The sequence below is a fragment of the Cucurbita pepo genome, chromosome LG02 (genome assembly GCF_002806865.2).
Source record: "Cucurbita pepo subsp. pepo cultivar mu-cu-16 chromosome LG02, ASM280686v2, whole genome shotgun sequence".
Taxonomy (NCBI): Eukaryota; Viridiplantae; Streptophyta; class Magnoliopsida; order Cucurbitales; family Cucurbitaceae; genus Cucurbita; species Cucurbita pepo.
In genome coordinates, this window is record NC_036639.1 from 5,313,033 (window position 1) to 5,333,983 (window position 20,951).

General features: G+C 37.2%; 4 protein-coding genes across 4 annotated transcripts; 2 read left to right on the forward strand and 2 right to left on the reverse strand.

The window, feature by feature from the left end:
• Positions 1-483: 483 nt before the first annotated feature.
• Positions 484-5,572, reverse strand: LOC111789039 (probable 28S rRNA (cytosine(4447)-C(5))-methyltransferase). The gene is made up of 17 exons (XM_023669656.1): positions 5,302-5,572; positions 5,028-5,194; positions 4,872-4,935; positions 4,646-4,779; positions 4,464-4,547; positions 4,302-4,376; positions 4,140-4,211; positions 3,981-4,054; positions 3,645-3,697; positions 2,597-2,706; positions 2,303-2,371; positions 2,052-2,126; positions 1,842-1,934; positions 1,680-1,759; positions 1,481-1,580; positions 922-1,193; positions 484-818 (listed from the first exon to the last, which is right to left on the reverse strand). Exons 1-17 carry the CDS (start codon positions 5,570-5,572, stop codon positions 764-766), a joined length of 1,848 nt encoding a protein of 615 aa, XP_023525424.1. The 3' UTR covers positions 484-763.
• A 1,487-nt stretch (positions 5,573-7,059) lies between these two features.
• Positions 7,060-9,087, reverse strand: LOC111787757 (pentatricopeptide repeat-containing protein At5g66520-like). The gene has a single exon (XM_023667803.1). The coding sequence runs from the start codon at positions 8,960-8,962 to the stop codon at positions 7,091-7,093; it is 1,872 nt and encodes a 623-aa protein (XP_023523571.1). The 5' UTR covers positions 8,963-9,087; the 3' UTR covers positions 7,060-7,090.
• An 899-nt stretch (positions 9,088-9,986) lies between these two features.
• Positions 9,987-12,795, forward strand: LOC111788872 (heterogeneous nuclear ribonucleoprotein 1-like). The gene is made up of 6 exons (XM_023669432.1): positions 9,987-10,164; positions 10,374-10,414; positions 10,668-10,831; positions 11,236-11,335; positions 11,480-11,649; positions 11,927-12,795. Exons 1-6 carry the CDS (start codon positions 10,109-10,111, stop codon positions 12,437-12,439), a joined length of 1,044 nt encoding a protein of 347 aa, XP_023525200.1. The 5' UTR covers positions 9,987-10,108; the 3' UTR covers positions 12,440-12,795.
• A 3,449-nt stretch (positions 12,796-16,244) lies between these two features.
• Positions 16,245-20,313, forward strand: LOC111788873. Its single transcript, XM_023669433.1, has 2 exons — positions 16,245-18,281; positions 19,654-20,313. The coding sequence occupies exons 1-2, from the start codon at positions 16,434-16,436 to the stop codon at positions 19,774-19,776; spliced, it is 1,971 nt and encodes a 656-aa protein (XP_023525201.1). The 5' UTR covers positions 16,245-16,433; the 3' UTR covers positions 19,777-20,313.
• The last annotated feature ends 638 nt before the right edge of the window (positions 20,314-20,951 follow it).

Genomic DNA, 20,951 nt, shown 5'->3' on the forward strand with positions numbered 1-20,951 from the left:
ACAAATGATATGAGGGCATTTTCGACCAAATTTTTTGGCTAAAACCACGTGAATCTTGAATGACATCATATTACAAAATGCATTCTCGATAATATTAAATGACAGCATATCACAAATTGCATTTTCGACAAAGATCATTCCAATAATAACATAGATTCATTTATGTTTAATTTTATTTCACCTTAATTTGTTCAAAAATTAAATCTTTTTTCTGAAGATATTTTCAAGTATGTTTTTAATTTTTTTTTTTTTAATGCAAAAGTATTTTTTAGATTTATCGATATTATTGAAATTTTTTTGAAAATTTAGTGTGCAAACTTGAATTTCAGAGAGTTCCAAAAGTGTATCTAAGAATAACATGTGGTTTCTTTTAGAGTGAAGGGCATAATGGTAATTTCACATGCACGATATCTCGGTGGCTACTGGCTTTTAAGAAAATTGGTAAATTATAATTTTAAAACATTAAAAAAAAAAAAGGCCATAAAGAATAAAAATTTCATCATAAAATTATAAATTAGAAACCAAATGTATGATGATATGAGAGGAGAGAATGATCCTACTACTACATCAATCTATCTTAACCTATCAAAATTGGACACGTTTCGTACAACACCTATTATATTTTCTTCCATGGTTGAGTTAAGCAGAGCAGCCTTTCAAGTGTGTGCTCAACAGATAATCTGTGGATTTCTTCACTCTCTTAAAGATTTACTACCTTCTATATCGACTACTCGATCCATAACACGTACGTACCTCGAATCACTTATTTCTTGCTCCCACCAGCTTTCTTTTCCCTCAAAGCTTCTCGCTTTTCTTCCCTGCATCGCGTTTTGAAGGAAAGATCAGTGTCAGGCCAGAAGAATCAAATTTCAAGGCTAAACTATGGCTACAGTTATGGATAGATCACAGCCAGGTTCTCACCTAGCTTTTGAGATTTCCTCTCTCGAGGGAAATTTTCTCTTCTTCCTCTTTTCCACACCCGGCTTTGATTCTTCGCCATTTTCAACTTCGTGTTTTTCCGAAACGACCTTCTTCCTCTTTTTACCATCGTTCACTTGTGGGTGAAGGCATTCGCCATCGTTCTTCTCATTTGCGCTCTTCTTCTCTGCCTCAAAATCCTCCTCTTCCACTGCCTCTTCTTCCAATGCTTCTGAAGATTGAGCAGTTGGTATCTTGTTGCTCATTTTCTTCAACTGTATAATAGTGGAAACTAATTAATTCTAAGTTATATTATCCAGTACAATCAAAAGTCCCTACATTACAAGCAATCAGAAGATAAGCATAAAGGCGCTATCGTTGCTAAACGAAAAAAGAGTATCTGTGTTTCCAAGCTGTATATTAAATGAAGTATTCGAGATTTACTTCGTCGAACTATTATTCAAGAACACAAATCCCTGATATCCCACCCAATCCCATTCAATAGGAACTAGAAAGGAGAGAGCTCAACACATATCATCAATCTTTTAAGGTTGAAACATACCTTTGCTACAAAAAAGCCATCCATGTTATGGACATGGGGGTAGAAACGTCTTGTCTTCTCTAAAGATGGGTGAAAACGTTTTTCCCTAAACCGGATAAACCTAAAACAAGAATATGTTGGTTAATTGAGGGAGTGAACAACGATGCTGGGAGTACGTTCAGTTTAAAAACTGGGGGGCGGGGAAGAGCATGGTGAGTACCCGGGACGTCCGAAATCAAGGCCACATGGAACAAGTTTGACATTCCTCTTCTTTAGTGCATAGTCAACAACTGCTTCATTCTGCAAGATGGGAATGTGCAATTAGTAATATACAATATAGCATCAACATGAAAGAGAAAAGAGAGGTTGGATTAATACAGACCTCGTCGACCATTATGGAACAGGTGGAGTAAACAATATAGCCCCCGGATTTTGAATTTGCATCAACCATGTCAATTGCAGCAAGTATAAGTTGCTGTATAGGACAAAGAGTGAAATTAATAGAAAATTCTCGTTTTGTGCAAAGGAACCAAAGTAATTAATGGAATGTTTCAAGGGTCGATGCCCAAAAACACATAATGATGAGATATACCTTCTGCAACTGAGCACATTTCTGGATTTCTTCAAGGCTTTTTGAGGTTTTAACAGATTCATCCTTAGATACAACCTAACAAATGAAACCGAGATTCAGTTTGAAGAATGATAATGGAAGATAATATGTCATCATTGGAAAGATGGCAATGAAGTAAAGCAATATGGTTTTCTTTTCATAGGGCCTGGGGATAGGGAGATAAAAAGTTCCCAGGGGAATAAAGCCCATTAAATAGACACAAGGGTACTTACTCCAGATCCACTACAAGGGGCATCTAATAGAACTCTATCGGCCGTATTCATCCCCAACACTTTCGGGAGCTGAACGATAATAAACAAGAAAGAAAAAAAGAAAAAAATTAGTGTGGGGTTATGTTGTTATGGCATAAAACATGAAGCAGCTTATTGTCCACAAAAAAACAGAGTAATGAAGTACTATTTTCATACTTGAACCAAGCCTAACCATATTGGAAATCCTAAAAGACATAATATAATAAATTGGAACATAGTAATGAAGGTGGGTGGCAAGAATAATGATAATCAGACCTCCTTCCCATCGTAGTTACAGACAACAGTATTTGTCACTCCCATTCGATGTAAATTCGCAGTAAGTGACTTCAATCTTGGTACTTTCATCTCATTAGCAAATATTATTCCTGAGATAGTCGAACAATTTAAGAGAAGAAATTTTACATATCACAATTGGCAAAGAAAAGATACAGAAGGTCAATTAAACAAGCAATAATGAGGGCACGTGCTGTGGTACAAGATCAGCCTTTTCGTGTCCTAGAGATTTTGTAACATGAAACTGTACAACCCTCAAAAGAATCAAAGAGCCAACAGCATTTCTCCAATGCTCATCGGTCAAACCAGATGAAACTCATTCCACAATTCCATACCCTACTTCTTGTTTTGGGCTTTGGAAACAGATTTTTAGTTAATTCTTTGTTGCTGAAAGCAATATTAGAAACCAGTAGTTTTTTTATATACATGAGCGTCCAGGTCCACTTGCACGCGTGTTAGCTAACCTCATAGAACAACCATCTAATCCTACTAGATTTGGAAAATAAATCGTAGGTCAGATGCTACCATCCAAGCCGAATAATGTTTTCACTAACACCAATATTCAATACGCCAACCAATGGTGGTTTTATTAGACAAAATCAAAAAAGAAAACACTCGATTCCCCTGGTTCTGTAGAACTTGAACTTGCAGGCATCCATTCTCATAATCGAATTAAACCAAGAACTGATTTGGATTTAACTGACCCAAACAGTTATATTTAAGAATGGTTTGGATTGATCCAGTGTTATTCTACGTAATTGTTGATTCTTGTTTTTCAAAAATGACCTCAGAAAACTTAACACATGCACACTCCTACTCTATACATATTCCTGCAATAGCTTCAAATAGTTCTTGTTTGACATAAGATTAATATATTTACTCTGTAGAAAGATATTAAGAAGGACATGGTCAGAAGATTATTTCAACAACTACCCTGTATATGGACTTGTCAGATCCAAATAATTTTTTTTAATGAAGCATGGGGAAATATATGATTAACATCAACATATCTGAATTAGATACTACATACCACTATTTTTCATGAGTGCTGCTATGTAAGTAGTTTTACCACCAGGTGCTGCCCTGCAATAGTTTCAAAGGCTTATATGAGAATGTGACAAATATCCGACTACATTGATGCTAGATATACTACTGTAACACATAGAGGATTCTAGTAGCTACATTATGGAATCAAGCAGCCATTTCATTCACCAAAGAGAAAAAACAAGATTATAGCCAATAGCCATGAACTAAATTTCAAATAGGCCAACCTTTAAGGATATGGCATCCTTTTCATTAGTTTAGAAGAAATCACAGTAAAATAACAATTGTGAGAAAACACTGTAGAACTTGTTCATTCACTTACGCCATGTCAACGATTCGTTCTTTTTCTTGAGGAGCAAGGGCCATAACAGGAAGAAAGGAGCTTGCACCTTGTAGCTGAACAAACAAAAGATACATATTCACCATTTAAAGCCGATGATGAATGGAAATAAATATATAATATAATTAGAACACGGCTTACCATGTAAAAACCAGCCATATATTCAGGAGTTGCTCCAATTGGCACTTGGGAATCATATACAACAAGTCCAACCTACAATAAATATAGGAAATATAACTACTTAGTTGTAAAATAGAATGAAGAGGGAACCGAGGATAAATTTACCGAAACAAAGTGCCTCACCTTTGACCACTTGCTTAAAGGATCTAGGTTTACACCTCTGTTAATCAGAACATCTGCCAGATCACGCCTTCTTGTCTAAGAACAAAGAGAAGTAATTGAATAAGATACACATTATGAGAAGTTGCATACAAAAAACAGAGATACCTGTATGCTAATTATTACCTTTAAGGTGTTAGTCCGCAAACATATTGGTCTCGGCTTTTCAAAAGCTTCGATAAGTTCCATTAGCTCGACAACAGGAAACAACTAAAGACAAAGCATGTTGATCATTAAGTTTCATAGTAACTTCCACTCCTAACACCAACACTAATAACTATAAGCAAGAAAAATACTCGACTTGTTACCTCAACTAGAACCCCAGTAAGAAATTCGTTATAACCATAGTATGAACCAATATCTTTCTTAAGTTGTTCAACATAATCCTTCCGGGTCGCCCCCTCTTGCCTCAAAGCCTTGAAATTTGAAAGAACTCGAACAACTAAAATTACATTTCAGTAAACAATGAGTAACATAAGTACAGGAGGAGCTATGGTAAAGAATAAACTGCAGATAACAAATGAAAAGGCTTACTTTCTCTTATCCGCCTTTGTAAATTTGAAATGTCAGGAGGTCTAAGCGCCTCTTCTTCAAGTTCCTGGTAAAAACGAAGATGTTTCAAACAAAGAAACAATGATCGGCTTCAAATTCAAGTAAATAAAACACGGCGAATCAGCATATGAATGTAACCTCCTTGGTTGGTAATCTGAACTCATCGGATTCTTCTTTAATATTGAGCTGCATTTCATCAGCTGCATCTTTTTCTTCCCTCGCTCTTTCTTCATCAATAGCTCTCGACTTCTCTTCGATGTCAGATTCATCAGAATCCGAACCAGAAACAGAACGAGAAACATTCTCTGCGATAAGAAAACAAAAACTTATCCATGAAACCCAGAAGAATACGATAACAGGATACGAAAAATCAATAACTGCAAAAAGAAAAAAAAAAAAAAAGGGTAATCACCTTCGTCGCTTCCATGGAAGAAATCATCAGCCAAGGGATCATCACCATCAGAAGAAACTTCAGAACCAGAACCAGACCCAGATCCTTGTTCATCAGCATCAAGCATTCCATCCTCTACTTCTTCCACATCCAGAGCATCAGAGAGGTCAGAATCATTCTCCTCCTCTTTCTTTCCACGTTTAGGCGTGAAGAGCTCGTCCTTCTTCTTCCTTTTCGATTGTGGGTCGTCTCGTTTCACAGCTTTCTTCTTGTTGAACTTGGCGGCAGGCATTGAAGCAAGCTAAAAATAGTAAAGATGCTGGATTTTAAACCTCAACAAGACACCAATGAGACCTGGAATTGCAGAGTGAGAGAGAAAAGGAGCGACCAATTTGGGCGATTGAAGATATACGAGAAGACACTGAAAATAATGTCGACGAAGGGGGGGTTTAGGGTTTTGGCGCAGTCCATATAATTTGTCATCAACTCCGGTTCGGTTTTCTCAATTTTCAACCGAACCGGATGTTTGAAGTTTTGCTTTAAAACACAATTTCATATAAATAAAATATATTTTGATTTAATTTCTATCAATTATATTATATTAATTAATTAAATTTTTATTCATAAATAAGTTAGGTTAAATTTTAAGTTTTTGAATTTACTTGGCAATCAATTTTAATCATTATCTTTGCTCTTAATAATGAATAGAATAAATAATTTATTTATTAAATCGTATTATTAAAATAATTTGAGCAATTAAATTTTAAATGTTTTTTTCCTTAAATTTTAAATGACATTGACATCGAATTAATATAATAAGCTAATTTTGTCCTTAAGTTTATGAAAAATAGTAGTTGATTGTACTTGTAGTAAATAAAATGTTGTACGGGTTAAAATAGAGTAAGTTGACCTTCGGGTTTTCCACTAATACAAAGAGCCTACTACCATTCTTAAGGCTCGGAATAGAATGACCCTAACAACAGTTGATGTAGGTGAAGTAACGAGCAAGTACTCTCTAAAAAAAAAAAGGAACATTACTTAAGGTATAGAAATTAATTAGTGGCCGCTTAGTCCCAACAACAACAGGTAGCTGAGACGCAACAACATAATGACTACGTATAAGACCATTTGATGTCGAGTTGGGGAGGCTCTTATGCACTCTTTGACTCTCACAAATAATATATACATATATATAAGATTTTTTTTTTTTTTTTTTTTTTTTTTTTTTTTTTNCGAAGACTAAGTAATGGTGACCATGTTGCAAGAGAATGTTGCAGAGCCATCAGGTGCCAAATTCGGATTTCAAATCTTAATTTGAATCCTGAACATGGGTCGTTACATATGTGATCCAACGTTACTGCCAAAAGGAAGTTTGTATTAAATTTGGATTTCGAATCTTGATCTAAATCTTGAGTATGTGTCGTTATATATGTGATCTGGCCTAACTGCCAAAAGGAAGTTTGTGGGCATGTCTCGATGATGATATTTTCTACAACGCATCGTCGTCAGACTACTCAGAATGTTTGGAAAGTTGGGTGTTTACCTAGAGATGAAGTGGTTCTTCCTCATTGGCTTGGGCACTCCACCAGCTAGAGCATTGAAACTATCTGACATGGAGGGCTGTAGGGATTTTCTTCAATTTCTATGTTTACAAGAGGCACAAGACATGGTGGGCGAGGCATAACTATATCTTGTCAGCTTCTTTGGATGCTAGGGTTGCTTGCTTTCATGGGGATTCCCATATATTTCATCCTTCAATCACCACAAGAACAACAACCATTAGTTCACAAATCATTTATCTCAACTACAACTACCAGTAATCGCCACAAGAACAAGAACCGTTTTTGAAACAATGAAATCGATTTCTATCCCGAACAACTATTTCTCTGGTACTAACAACTGATATGATCTTTAGAGCGGCATGGCAATCCTCGCAGACTCGTAGATTCTTCATGATTCTAATAACAGTTCCAGGTCCCGTCTTGATTAACCCGAAGACTACTGCTAACTTCTCACTATGTCGAAACAAATACTTCTCTTTTTGATCATCTTCCATGTCGAGCAACACCACCGAGGTGTTGGGCACGTATCCTTCGAGCTTCATTCGCTCGAGCAACTTCTCCCATGTCTTGTATATCTCCTCGGTTTGAGGATGGGTCTCGTCCCCTGCAACAAAATTGTGAACCATTCCTTCTACCATGATTGAACTCCAGCCAGGAGTCTTTTTTACTCCTCTGTCTCTCATCAACTTCCTCACTCGGGCTACATCCTCCCATCTTCCTGCTTCTGCGTAGATGTTCGATAGGACCACATAGTATCCATCGTTTAGCGGATCCAATTCCGAGAGGTGACGGGTGGCTTCTTCGGCTAATTTTATGTTTTTGTGAACTTTGCAACCACCAAGGAGGGCTCCCCAAACAACACCATTGGGTGCAATAGGCATGTTCATGATGAACTCATGAGCCTCTTGTAGCAGCCCTGCTCGGCTGAAAAGATCAACCATACAACCATAGTGCTCAATCCTAGGAATTATCCCATAATCCTTAGTCATGCTAGCAAAATATTTACGGCCTTTCCCAACAATTCCCATGTGGCTGCAGGCATGTAAGATACCAATGAAAGTCACTGCATTGGGCTTCATGCCTGTGTTTATCATTTTATTGAAGAATGCAAGAGCCTCCTCGGCCTGTCCATGGGCTGCGAGTCCCACGATCATAGCCGACCAGGAAACGACCGTGCGTTCTTCCATGTCGTTGAAGATCCTATAGGCATCATCCAAGCACCCACACTTTGCATACATATCAATCAAAGTGTTACAAACACGAATGTTTTTATGATAGCCAATTCGGTTAGAGAAGTCATGTATTCTCTTCCCCAAATCCAGGTTCCCCATATCAGCACAAGCTACAAGAACAGCCACCACCGTCACTTCATTAGGCAATAAACCAGCTTCTTCCATCTCCAAAAACAGATCGACGGCCTCCTTGGGCTTCCCACATTGGGCATATCCACCAATCATCGAAGTCCACGACCTCACATTCCTCTCAGGCATTTCAACAAACAACTTATACGCACCCTCGATATCACCTCTTTTAACCAATTGGGCAATCATAATATTCCACGTTATCACATCCCTTTGCGGCATTTTATCAAACACCATCCTTGCAACACCCATTTCGCCACACAAAGCATACAAATGAACAATCATATTCAGCAAAAACATATTCGATTGCAATCCAAGTTTCTCTACATACCCATGAACAATCCTACCATTCCTAACATCCAACAACCGAGAACACGCTTTCAAAACAAACGAACAAGTATAATTATCAGGGCAAACATCAAACTCACGCAAACGATAAAAAAGTGAAATGGCATCAACTGGGGAATCTCCCTCGGCCAAAGACCTCAAACAAGTGTTCCAGAGGGCGACTTGGGATGCGTCCACGAGCTCAAAGATTAGCTTGGCGTAGGAGAAACTCGAATTCAGAGCACAAACGGAAGCTACCCGTGAAAGTGGGAGGGAAGAGAGGGGAGAATTGGTTTTGAGGAGATGGGCGTGGACTTGCTTCAGCTCAAACGGGGAGGAGAAGTTGTGGAGAAGATGGGTGATCGGATTTGGAGTGGGAGAGGCTCTTTGGGGAAGAGGGGGAACGTGAAGTAGAGATACAGAGCAAATCATTTCGTTGTGATTGGGTAGAGAAGAAACGCATTCGTTTTCAAGATCATCCGAGTGGGTATTGAAGATTTGGATCGAAGCTCGGGACGCTTGAAATTGAATAAGAATGCTATCATCTCATTTTCAAATTCTTCCACTTTTCTTATAATTTATAATCTAAAATTATTGTTGATAGACGTTTTTCATCCTTATATTAGTGATAAATTTTTTAAGAACTTACTTCAAATACTTCAAAAATTTCAATCTAGCATGCTGGGTAGTGTCTGATTTTGATACCGTTCACTTAATAGATATTGTCTGCTTTAGCCAATTATATATACTTATTAGCCTCATGATTTTGATATCATTTGCAAAAACATAAGCCTATTTAGTGGATATTGTTTGCTTTAGCCTATTATATATCATCGTCATCAGCCTCATGATTTTGATACCATTTGTAAAAACATAAGCCCACTTAGCAGATAGATATTATCTGCTTTAGCCTATTACATATGATCATCAACTTCATGATTTTGATACCATTTGTAAAAATATAAGCTGACTTAGCAGATATTGTCTACTTTAACCTATTACATATCGTCATTAGCCTCGTGATTTTGATACCATTTGTAAAAATATAAGCCCACTTAGCAATATATTGTCTGCTTTAGTCTATTACACATCGTCATCAGCCTCGTGATTTTGATACCATTTGTAAAAACATCAGCTCCACTTAGCAGATATTGTCTGCTTTAGCCTATTACACATTGTCATTAGCCTCATGATTTTGATACCATTTGTAAAAACATAAGCCTACTTAGCAGATGTTGTCTGCTTTAACGTATTATATATCGTCATCAGCCTCACGGACGTTTAAAACGTGTCTACTAGCTAGGTTTCTAACTCCGCTAAATTTAGTACCTTTGAAAAAAAAAATCAAAATAAAAATTTGAAGTTTGGGCTCAATGTCCATGGGCCCAACTATTGGGCCGGCCAAGTATCAACCCGATTGACATATAAAAATGCTCTCTCTCTCTCTCTTGGACCGTTAAAATTCATTACCCTCTTTCAATTCGGAATTCCACTGAAAACCTAAATCAACGATCTTTCATCTTCTTCTCCACGTCTTATCGATCTTCTTCGACAACGCATCCGCCAGCCAAATTCCTCATGGCGTCCAAATCGAAGAGCGAAAATCCTCACACCGGCGATGGCGCTAGCCCCGGGTTTGTTTCTTTTCCTTTCTCAATTTTTTATTTTCTTTCGGTGTTTCTCTGAGAAAGTTTGATGAGTTGGGGAAAAGGGCTTTCTTAAGCGCCAGATTCCATTACTATATGTCATCCCCCTCTCAGGCCTGTCAAACAGTTAATTTGTCTTGATTTTCTTTAGATCTCGATTTTGTGTTCTCACTTTTTTGCTATTTTTGTTTTCCCAGGAAGATTTTCATCGGAGGATTGGCGAAGGATACAACTTACAGTGAGTTTTTGTTTTACTTTAATCATGTATTAGGGACGAGTTTCTGTACCCATGTTTAATTCTGCTGAAATTACCTGTTATTCTTGATGGGTGTTCATATTTTGAATGGCTAGCTTAGCACCTCTTCTATTGCGGTTCATTGATAATTAAATAAATTCTTGATTTGCTAATTCTGTATATTGATTAAGTGCAATGTTAGCTTAGATTCGGCTGCAGCTGATGTTCTTTTTCATTGTGTTCTTGGAAAAATTAGCTCAATTCAACAAGCATTTTGGTGATTATGGAGAGATAACGGACTCGGTGATCATGAAGGATCGGTATACCGGACAACCAAGAGGTTTTGGGTTTATTACTTATGCTGATCCTTCTGTGGTTGACAAGGTTATCGAAGATACACACGTCATCAATGGAAAACAGGTACGTCATCTTAATTGTTTTGTTTTTCTTCTTCCTGCTAACTGGCTTACACTCTTTTTCAATTAAATCAATTAAATTATCGGTAGTAGTAGCGTTAGCGTGCCAAGCCCTACAATGGATTCATAGATTATGAAATCAATTAGACTATGATTTAAATACTTTTTTCTGATTCTTTTGTTTATTTTTTATTCTTTTTTGAAAAAAAAAAACCACATTATATTCTACTGGGTTGTTGAATGGCGTAAAATATTTTTGTTTCCCGTGGTCTTATGAGGTTAATTATTAGTCTTTTTCTGTATTTTATTGGATGGTTTATAATCATACAGTTGTAATATGATTGTTGTTGCATGAATTTATGCTTTATTTATTTTATTTCTGGGATTTACTTTGCTAAATGGAGATAGGTTGAAATCAAGAGAACCATCCCTAAAGGGCAAGGTCAATCAAAGGATTTTAAGACGAAGAAGATATTTGTTGGTGGGATTCCATCAACGGTTACTGAAGGTAAGGTTATTGAGTTATATGTTGAAGCGTGTTCTTTATTGGCAGGACCAGTGTTTGTTTCAGCCACTTTTTATTTGATCTTCTCATATTGATGTAGTTTCTATGTTGTGTTTTAATATGTTTATTACGTTATCTTGCTTGTAGATGAGTTAAAACATTTCTTTTCCAAGTTTGGGAAAGTTGTGGAACACCAAATTATACGTGACCATGAAACCAACCGTTCGCGAGGCTTTGGGTTTATAGTTTTTGACGAGGAAGAAGTTGTAGATGAAATTTTATCCAAAGGAAATATGATAGATATGTCTGGTACCCAGGTGAGCTTATATAAATGGACCGCAAGTGAGCAAAGTGTAAACCAAATTGTGTTTCCCATGGGTTTTGCACCATCGTATTTTCCAGTTTTAATAATAATGGACAATTTTCAACCCTTTCACTTTATACAATCGTATCTTTTAAGTATTATGCGATTAGCTGCTTCTTTTTGCTACTAATTTTAGGTTGAGGTTATACAGGTATAGGTCTTCTAAGGCAAGGGCTATCAGAATAGTTAAATTGCAGAAGATCTAGGTTAACTAAGTTACTTTGTTGTAGGTGGAGATCAAGAAAGCTGAACCAAAGAAATCCTCAAACCCACCACCTGCTCCTGCATATGGTAGCAATTCTAGGGCTCGTTCATTCAATGATGGCTTTGGTGGATATGGTGGTTCTTATGGGGACTTTGATGCAGGCTTTGGACCTGGTCCCTTTAGGACTGCAGGTGGTCTTGGTGGTAGGATTGGGGGTGGCTATGGTTATGGTAGTGGTGGTGACTTTGGTGGTGGTTATGGAGGTTTTGGAAGCAGTAGCTTAGGTGGCTACCGAGGTGAATCATCCCTCGGTTATTCTAGTCGATTTGGTCCTTACAGTGGTGGGTTTGGTGGGGGTTATGGCACAAGTGGCTTAGGAGGATATGGTCGAGGGGTTGATGGCTATGGGAGCTATGGAGGTTCAGGTTACAGTGGAGGTTATGACTCAGGTCCTGGTGCTAGTTACGGAGGAGCAGGTGGTTTGTATGGAAGGGGAGGCTATAGTGGGAGTAGTCGATACCATCCCTATGCAAGGTAGAATCGTTGCGTAGTCAGTACCGTCCATCTCCTTGGAAGCTAGAACAGAAGTCTCACTCGAACGCTGTCTCGCCTAAGAATTGCCATAGAGTTTTTCAAACACACAGGTTCCTTTAGTTTTGTGGCCCAGTGATAGGCAGTGTTCTCTCACAAACACTAGAGGTCCAAGGATGCTTTGGAAAAAGACGAGAAAGAGTGTATTAGACTTTTTATTGTATGGTTTTAGACACTATTATGTAGACTACACTACTGCAAGCTAGTTTATGCCTAATATGGTTGTCCCCATCTAGTACAATTTCAATGTAGTGTGCTGTGCTGCTCTGCTGTAGGCTTTAGCATACACTTATTTCTCGGTTATGTTTATTCGCCACGTTAGTTCGATAAACTAGATAGAGATATTAGATGTATGTTATTTCCTAACACGACCTAGTAGTCTTATACTCTTTATTTTAGTTTACAGAACGTGATAGACACAGGAAGAGTAAAATATAATCCTCCCAGTTCTTACTGATAGTTTTAGGGGAGCGAGCGGGACATGTAGGACGAGTCCCATCATGTTTATCGATATGTTGTTTAGATAGATAGAGGATTGTTGTTTTGATATTGAGATTAATTCATTATGTTCTTGGCCTTTTGAGTGATCTGCTGAAGCTCTACTGGTGGTTGCCATGGAAGCTATTTCTGCAATTTTTTAGGTTACTTTAGGGTCTCCAATTATTTATCCAGAAATTAGGTTTTATTTTTTTTTTATTTATTTTTTTTTTAATGAGTATAGGGTAAATAATAGATAAGGCAAGTTACCATGCACAATTGAAGTCTCTGTAATTTCTTCATTAATTTTCTTTTTTTTTTTTATAATCAAGTTTATTAGCTATCAAATTTATTATTATTATTTTATTTTTTTTACCATATTTAATTCAATAATATTTATGGTTNTTAATTTTCTTTTTTTTTTTAAGGAAATCTGACGTGAGTTCTTTGCATATATCGGTTTTATGATATTAACCTTCCCATTTCAAATTATTATACATATTTTCTTTTCGTCCTAATTTGTTACCCTTAAAATGTNTGTATTTATTGTTTGTGGGGTTATAAATGTGGGGAATAAATTGATTTTTGCCCTTATTTTTATTGTCATCTAATTATATTTATATTAGAAAAGCACTATTATATGTATATATTAGATGAGAATGGAAGCATGCAAAGCATTATTTTGGAATAGACCATCTTAGTCAAACCATTATATTTGAATGAAAGTGGGAGAATATGGAATAATACTTTATTTCCGTTCATTAATGTAATCTAAAAAATATTCTTAATAAGGTATAACTTAATTATAATTTTCATACATATATTTTAATAAAGAGGAGACCACTTTAAATGTCGTTGAATTAATAATAATAAAACAGGGATATTTTATTTTAAATTTCATTTATGTCCCACATTTTAAAAGAAATGTTTTTAATTTATGGAGCTACTTTTAAAAATATTGTTAACTACGCTTCAATTATTTTTTTTAATTTTTTAATTTTTTATTAATATTGTTAATTTTTTTAAAATTAAAAAATATATTATTACCATTAGTACATGAGCGACATTATTATTATTATTATGCGTTTGAAAAATTCTCAAGAACTTAATATATTTAATTATTTTTTTAAAATATTACCGTTGGTATATGAAAGAAATTCTCTCATATCTCTTAATCATTTCTTTAATTCTTCGATCTATAAAACTACTATTTGGGTGTTGAAATTTCTTATATTTATGTCTGAAAATATTGATAAACTAGAGAATATATCATTTTTATTTAAAATTATGATATTTAAGAATAGCAAAAGAGACGATAAATAAATGAAGCTTTAGAAATTATTAAGTCATAGTTTGAAAAAATGACAAAAAGGAAATCGAGGAGGAAAAATGATGTATAAAGTGTAGATAACATGTTCCGATCCTTTTATTAACGATAAAAATTAAATTTGGGTATTTATATATATATATATATATATTAATTAGAATAGAGGAAAAGTTGATTAATTTTTTATTTGAGTATAAAAATTTAATAATCAGATTCATTAATCTTTAAGTTGACTCACAGTTGTCTTCTTAGGTTCTTATTTTAACGTCTTTTCTTTTGGAAACATACTTGTTCAATAAGCAACTCTTTAATTATTATTATTATTATTTTTTAAATATAATAAAAACTTTATTTAAAAAATAATTATTATTATTTAAAATCCCTATTTATGGCCTATTTATCCCAAATTTAATTACGTATCTTTATAAAAAAAATATATTTAAAAGATTTTATTTGATTCATAAATGTTGGTTTACAAATATTTTTAATTATAAATGGAAATTAAAATGGTAAATTAAGTAAAGAGATTTTGTTAGAAATGATGACGTGGAAATTAGCTGGCCAATGCTTTATGAGTAAACAACATAATTAAATTCCTCATCACCTTCCTTTAAGCTCAATCATTCCTCCATTCATTATCCTTTATTTATATTTCAATTTATTATACCTTTAATTTTTTAATAATTATTAATTTTTTAATGAGGTTGAAAATCTCGGTTTGAATAGGGAGGGAGTAAAGAGAAATTCCCCCGTCACCCAAACAGGTTATGAAATGGATATTATATTCTTCGTCCCTACTCTGGCCTCCAACCTTACCTAAATTCTCGTCGGTTGTGGAATGGAGATCATATTCTTTGCCTCTATCCCTGTCTCCGAGTTTACCTAAATTCTCGTCGGTTATGGAATGAAGATTATATTCTTCATCACTACCCTTGTCTCCGACTTTACTTAAATTCTTGTTGGTTATGGAATGAGAATTATATTCTTTGTCCCTACTCCTATCTCCGACCTTACCTAAATTCTCGTTGGTTATGGAATGAAGTTATATTATTCGTCCCTACCCCTATTTTCGACCTTACCTAAATTCTCGTTGGTTATATAATGAAGATTATATTTTTCGTCCTTACCCAAATTCTCGTTGGCTATGGAATGAAGATTATATTATTCGTCCCTACCCCTATCTCCGACCTTACCTAAATTCTCATTGGTTATGGAATGAAGATTATATTTTTCGTCCCTGCCCTTATCTCCGACCTTACCTAAATTCTCGTTGGTTATGGGAGGAAGATTATATTATTCGTCCCTACCCTTGTCTCCGACTTTACCTAAATTCTCGTTGGTTATGGAATGAAGATTATATTTTTCATCCCTGCCCTTATCTCCGACCTTACCTAAATTCTCGTTAGTTATGGAATGAAAATTACATTCTTCGTCCCTACACCTATCTCCGACCTTACCTAAATTCTCGATGGTTATGGAATGAAGATTATATTTTTCGTCACTACCATTGTCTCCGACTTTACCTAAATTCTCGTCGGTTATGGAATGAAGATTATATTCTTCATCCCTACTTCTGTCTTCGACCTTACCTAAATTCTCATCAGTTATGGAATGAATATATATTCTTCGTCCCTTCCCCTACCTCCAACTTTACCTAAATTCTCTTCTCATCTTCCTTCTGCACGAAACTCGATCCCTGTAAATCCTTTGAGAATCCCAACCTGAGCGAAAATTGAAATATGAAGAGAGGACGATAACGAAAAATACTTCCATCTTCACCCATAGACATAGGACTTGGGGTCCCTATATTTATATATACCTATATATATAGGTATATGGTATATATATATATATATATATATAGGGCACGTTGTACAGTGTTGGGAAGAAGAGTCCGGAGAAAAAGGAGGGTTTGGTGAAGGCGACAGCATAGAAAAGGGTGGCTTTGGTGAAGGGGACAGCCTAAAAATGACAGCAAACTTCAGTAACTTACTGCTCCCATGGTGGACTCTATTATGGCTAAAACAATCCCTTTCCTCCCTGACTTGCCTCCCTCTCTCTTCTTCTCCCTCCATTATTGCCCTTCTCTATCTCTTCCCCAAGCTCCATTTCTCTGCCACTCCCACCTTCCCTGCAAATGGAGCTCGTCCCTTACTCTGACCCATCTTCCAATTCCCTTCCCAATTCCTCCACCCCCCCATGGCAGGACATGTTCAGATCCGCCTCAATTCGAAAACCCAGCCCCGACCCACAAAATCTCCACCAACAATCTTCCAAAACCCCCCCTCAATCCGATTCCAATCCCTCCTTTTCCGGCGACCCTCAAGTCCGTCTTGCACTTTACATCGCCATGGCTCACGCCGGCCTTGCCTTCACTATTCTCACTCTCTACGCCGTCGGCCGTCTCCTCGAAGCCTATCTCCGCCCCCTTCAATGGGCCGTCCTCTGTTCTATCCCTCTTCGCGGCATTCAACAAACCCTAGAAGGGTTTTGGTCCAAACCCCTCAACTTAGGCCTCACGGAAACTCTTCTCGCTATCCCCGTTGCGGTTTTTCAGGTTTTTGTTGGAACCCTTGTTGAATTTCGTGAAGTTTGTTTCCGGGTTGTGCTTAGAAGGAAGAAATCTGAGATTTCTAAACGAAATCAAAGTGTGTTCTCTAAGTTATTGCGATGGCTTGTTTCGTTTTGGATTTTTATACTTGCTTATGAGAACTTCGGTGTTATTGCATCTTGTTCGCTTCTTGGATTAGGTTTTTTGTTTAGTTCTAAGTCTGTTGATTCAACTATGTCCTCTGTTTCTTCGTTTCGTAGCATGAGCTTTCGTCGTACTGCTGTTAGTGCGTTCTTCACCAAAGGGGTTTTGAAACGATTGAAAACCATTGTAGCAATTGGTTTGATTGTCGCTATGGTTGTTGTGTTCTTGGCTGGATTATTGTTTTTCTCTTACAAAATTGGTGTTGAAGGGAAAGAAGCTATGATTTCATTGAAACTTCACGTGGAAGAGAACAATTATGCTGAAAGAATTGGAGTTAAGAAATGGATAGAAGAGAATGATATTCCTGGGATGATCGATGGCTACACTACCAAGTTTTATGAAGCAGTGTCGGAGCAGATAGATAGCTTAGCTATGCAGTATAACATGACAGAGTTTGTCACTGGGATTAAGCATTTAGCTTTAGCATCGTCTCGTGCTAACTCGTCGGGGCCTTCGACCTCTCTAATCGCTCCATCGCCGTATACGCAGAAGCTTATGAGCTTGAGAAATCGAATCCATAACAAGGAATGGGGTCAGATTTATACAGAACTGGATACAATTATTAGGGAGTTGATAATCACTAGGGAGGATTTAGTTGTGAAAGCGAAAGGATTAGCTGTTCAAGGGATGGATATTTCGCAACGAGTCGTTGCTAGTAGTGTATCGGTAGTAGGAGGTAGTGCGAAGTTCATGGTTTCGATCGGGAGTTCTATTATTTCTGGAGCGGCTGAAGTTTTGAACTTCGTCTCGCAATCAATGGTGTTCATTTGGGTTCTGTATTATCTTATCACTTCCGAATCTGGTGGTGTGACTGAACAAATAATGTATATGCTTCCTATTGAAGATTCAGCTCGTATTCGATGCGTTGAAGTTCTTGATAACGCGATCTCGGGCGTTCTTTTGGCTACAGCAGAGATTGCTATCTATCAAGGATGTCTTACATGGCTGTTGCTTAGACTATTTGAAATACATTTCTTGTATATGTCTACTGTTCTTGCATTTCTCAGTCCACTTTTCCCAATTTTTCCTTCATGGTTTGCAACAATTCCAGCAGCCTTGCAGCTTCTGCTGGAAGGTCGGTATGTCGTAGCTGTCGGGTTGTCTGTTATTCACCTTGCGCTTATGGATTACGGCGCGTCGGAAATCCAAGAGGACATACCTGGTCACAGTGAATACCTTATGGGGCTTAGCATCATTGGTGGAATGACTTTGTTTTCATCTGCATTGGAGGTACACTTTCTTTCCCTTTCTAGACTTTACTGAAATCACTTGTGATGTCCCCGAACAAAACACCCTTTATAAGAGTGTGAAAACCTTCCCTAGCATACGCGGTTTAAAGCCTTAAGGTGCCCAAAGAGGACAATATCTGCTAGCAATGGTCTGGGCCATTACAAATGGTATTAGAGCCAGACATCGGACGATGTGCTAGTTTTCTCGCTGTTCCCCGAAGGGGTAGACACGAGGCGGTGTGCCAGTAAGGACGCTGGGCCCCAAAGGGGGTGGATTTGGTGAGGGTCCCACATCAATTAGAGAAAGGAACGAGTGCCAGTGAGGATGCTGGGCCCTGAAGGGGGGTGGATTGTGATGTCCCACATTGGTTGGGGAGGAGAACAAAACACCCTTTATAAGGGTGTGAAAACCTTCCCTAGCAAACGCGTTTTAAAGCGTTGAGGGGAAGCCCGAAAGGGAAAGCCCAAAGAGGACAATATCTACTAGCGGTGGTCTGGGCCGTTACATCACTAGAGCTTATAAACAGTTTACGAGTTTGATGATTTAATATCTAAACTAGCTTTGTGAGATCCCACATCGATTGGAGAGGGGAACGAAACATTGCTTATGAGGGGGTGGAAACTTCTACCTAGTATGCGCGTTTTAAAACCTTGAGGGGAAACCCAGAAAGGAAAGCCCAAATAGGGATTCTTTGCACCTTCACCCTCTATCTTCTTTAAACACATATCACCTTCTTCCACTGACCTGTGAGTGAAGCTCCCAACTGCAGAAGCATATGGGACTAACGTCATTTGCTCATGCTCCTCCGTTGTCTTAGGAGATTGTTCTTTTGACAATTTAACATGATTTGCCAAAAGGGTAGTCCGAGTTTAGCATTATTCCTCCTGAATTTAAACAACACCTTCTCAACGTACTGCTCTTAGGACATGTTTGATGTGACAACAAATCTATCTTGAGAAATCCTGATCCCAAGAATTTTCTTCGGTGCACCCAAATCTTTCCTCTCAAATACTAAAGACATAGTTACCTTCAAATAGTTTATCCCCCTCATATTGGATCCTGTAATCAATATATATCATCCACGTACAAGAGTAGCAACAGTAACAACACTGATCATTTTCACTCTGAAAATCAACCACTCTTGCCCCTGAAGGAGTGAAACGTCTTGTACCATTGTCTCAGTGCTCATTTCAGTCCATACAAGCTCCTATTGAGCTTGCACACCATGTGTTCTTTGCCTAGAACTACTAACCCTTTTCGATGCTGCATGTCGATCTATCTTAGAAACTTTAACAGTTGCATGTTTCCATTTACCTTTTCCTTTTTGCGGGCTCGTGCCCTTGCCTGAATGATCTCTTATTGATACTCACAGGGTGCGATTATGGGACCGTTGATTACAACCGTCGTGATCGCCCTTAAGGATTTGTACGTAGAATTTGTTTTGGGTGGAAATAAGAGAAAAGAGAAAGAGAAAGAAAAGGAAAAGTGCAACTAGACAGCATACTTATTTTTGTTTCTAAATTATGGTGAGCTACTCTTATCAAGCTTGTGATACTCATCCATTTCCACAGCTGCATAAGAAACTGCCCATTGAATTGTAATAAATTTGTAAGTTATGTTCCTTTCATCATACTGTCTCTGTGCTATCTGTCTCCATTCTTTCCCCAGTAAAATCATTTTGTTTTAGAGAGAAATATATAGTCAAGAGTTTGTCACTGTGTTCTTGATGTTGGTCGTCGGGTTGAGTTGGGATGTGTTCGTCGTCTTTCCTGCCTTGTCAACAGAACAGAATAAAGCTTTCGCATCGTCCTGTAAAGAACGTCGGGTGTTCGGTGTTAAGATTGGGAGTTGATGATGGAACCTGTAAAGTTTACAGAGCTGATTAGTTCTTGCTGTTTATGTAATTTGAATCGTTGAATTCATATGTTAGATTGATGTTGAACTGTTTTTGTCTGCATAGAGTTAGTTTGGTATCATTTTAGAACATTGGAAACTACTTGTTATCAATGAAAAATATCGTCATATTTGGTAAGATTAGCTCGTGTTTGTACCGTTAGTATAGCTTCTATTATTATTTTTTTACGTTACCCAATTTGCATCACAAAAAACTTATGTCGACGTAGCTATGCCGACGCATTTTTTTGAACCCGTACTATGATTTTCAAATGTAAATTACTCTAAAACGGAGTAATTCTCATTGTCATAGAAGATATGAGGTACAAAATTTGAAGTGGATGAGATCGTCGAATAGTCTTAGTTGGAGATTGGAATGTACTGTAGGTTCATGTGGTCGACGGGTAAATTTCTACCGTTCGATTAGACCCTTCAGTGGACTCACTACCATTACGAAAATGAAATGACGCCCCAGCTCGGCTCGAGACACTACAAACTATTCTTGGCTTGACACATACCCACTTCCCTAAAACCCTAAATAACATCGGTGCGAGACCCCACGAACTATTCTTAAATTGACACATACCCAATTATAACAACGGTGTAAATGAAATAACTCTATAATGCTCAAACTCAACGGGTACGTAAGCTTCCCTAATTTTCTTTATTTTCAACATTTTTAGAATTTCACGAGCCTTATAACCTAAATTTCAAAGAGGTGTAGAAGGAAAAAAAAAAAAAAAAAATGCTTGGAATACCCGAGATACCCGAAAACAA

Excerpts from the sequence above, each read along its gene's own strand:
- LOC111789039 (XM_023669656.1), bottom strand. The coding sequence starts at position 5,572 with ATGCCTGCCGCCAAGTTCAACAAGAAGAAAGCTGTGAAACGAGACGAC. Across the intron at positions 4,936-5,027 it reads TCAGATTACCAACCAAGGAG|GAACTTGAAGAAGAGGCGCT; the intron begins GTTACATTCATA and ends CGTTTTTACCAG. Across the intron at positions 2,707-3,644 it reads AGCACTCATGAAAAATAGTG|GAATAATATTTGCTAATGAG; the intron begins GTATGTAGTATC and ends CGACTATCTCAG.
- LOC111787757 (XM_023667803.1), bottom strand. The coding sequence starts at position 8,962 with ATGATTTGCTCTGTATCTCTACTTCACGTTCCCCCTCTTCCCCAAAGA.
- LOC111788872 (XM_023669432.1), top strand. The coding sequence starts at position 10,109 with ATGGCGTCCAAATCGAAGAGCGAAAATCCTCACACCGGCGATGGCGCT. Across the intron at positions 10,415-10,667 it reads GGCGAAGGATACAACTTACA|CTCAATTCAACAAGCATTTT; the intron begins GTGAGTTTTTGT and ends TGGAAAAATTAG. Across the intron at positions 11,650-11,926 it reads TAGATATGTCTGGTACCCAG|GTGGAGATCAAGAAAGCTGA; the intron begins GTGAGCTTATAT and ends ACTTTGTTGTAG.
- LOC111788873 (XM_023669433.1), top strand. The coding sequence starts at position 16,434 with ATGGAGCTCGTCCCTTACTCTGACCCATCTTCCAATTCCCTTCCCAAT. Across the intron at positions 18,282-19,653 it reads TGTTTTCATCTGCATTGGAG|GGTGCGATTATGGGACCGTT; the intron begins GTACACTTTCTT and ends TGATACTCACAG.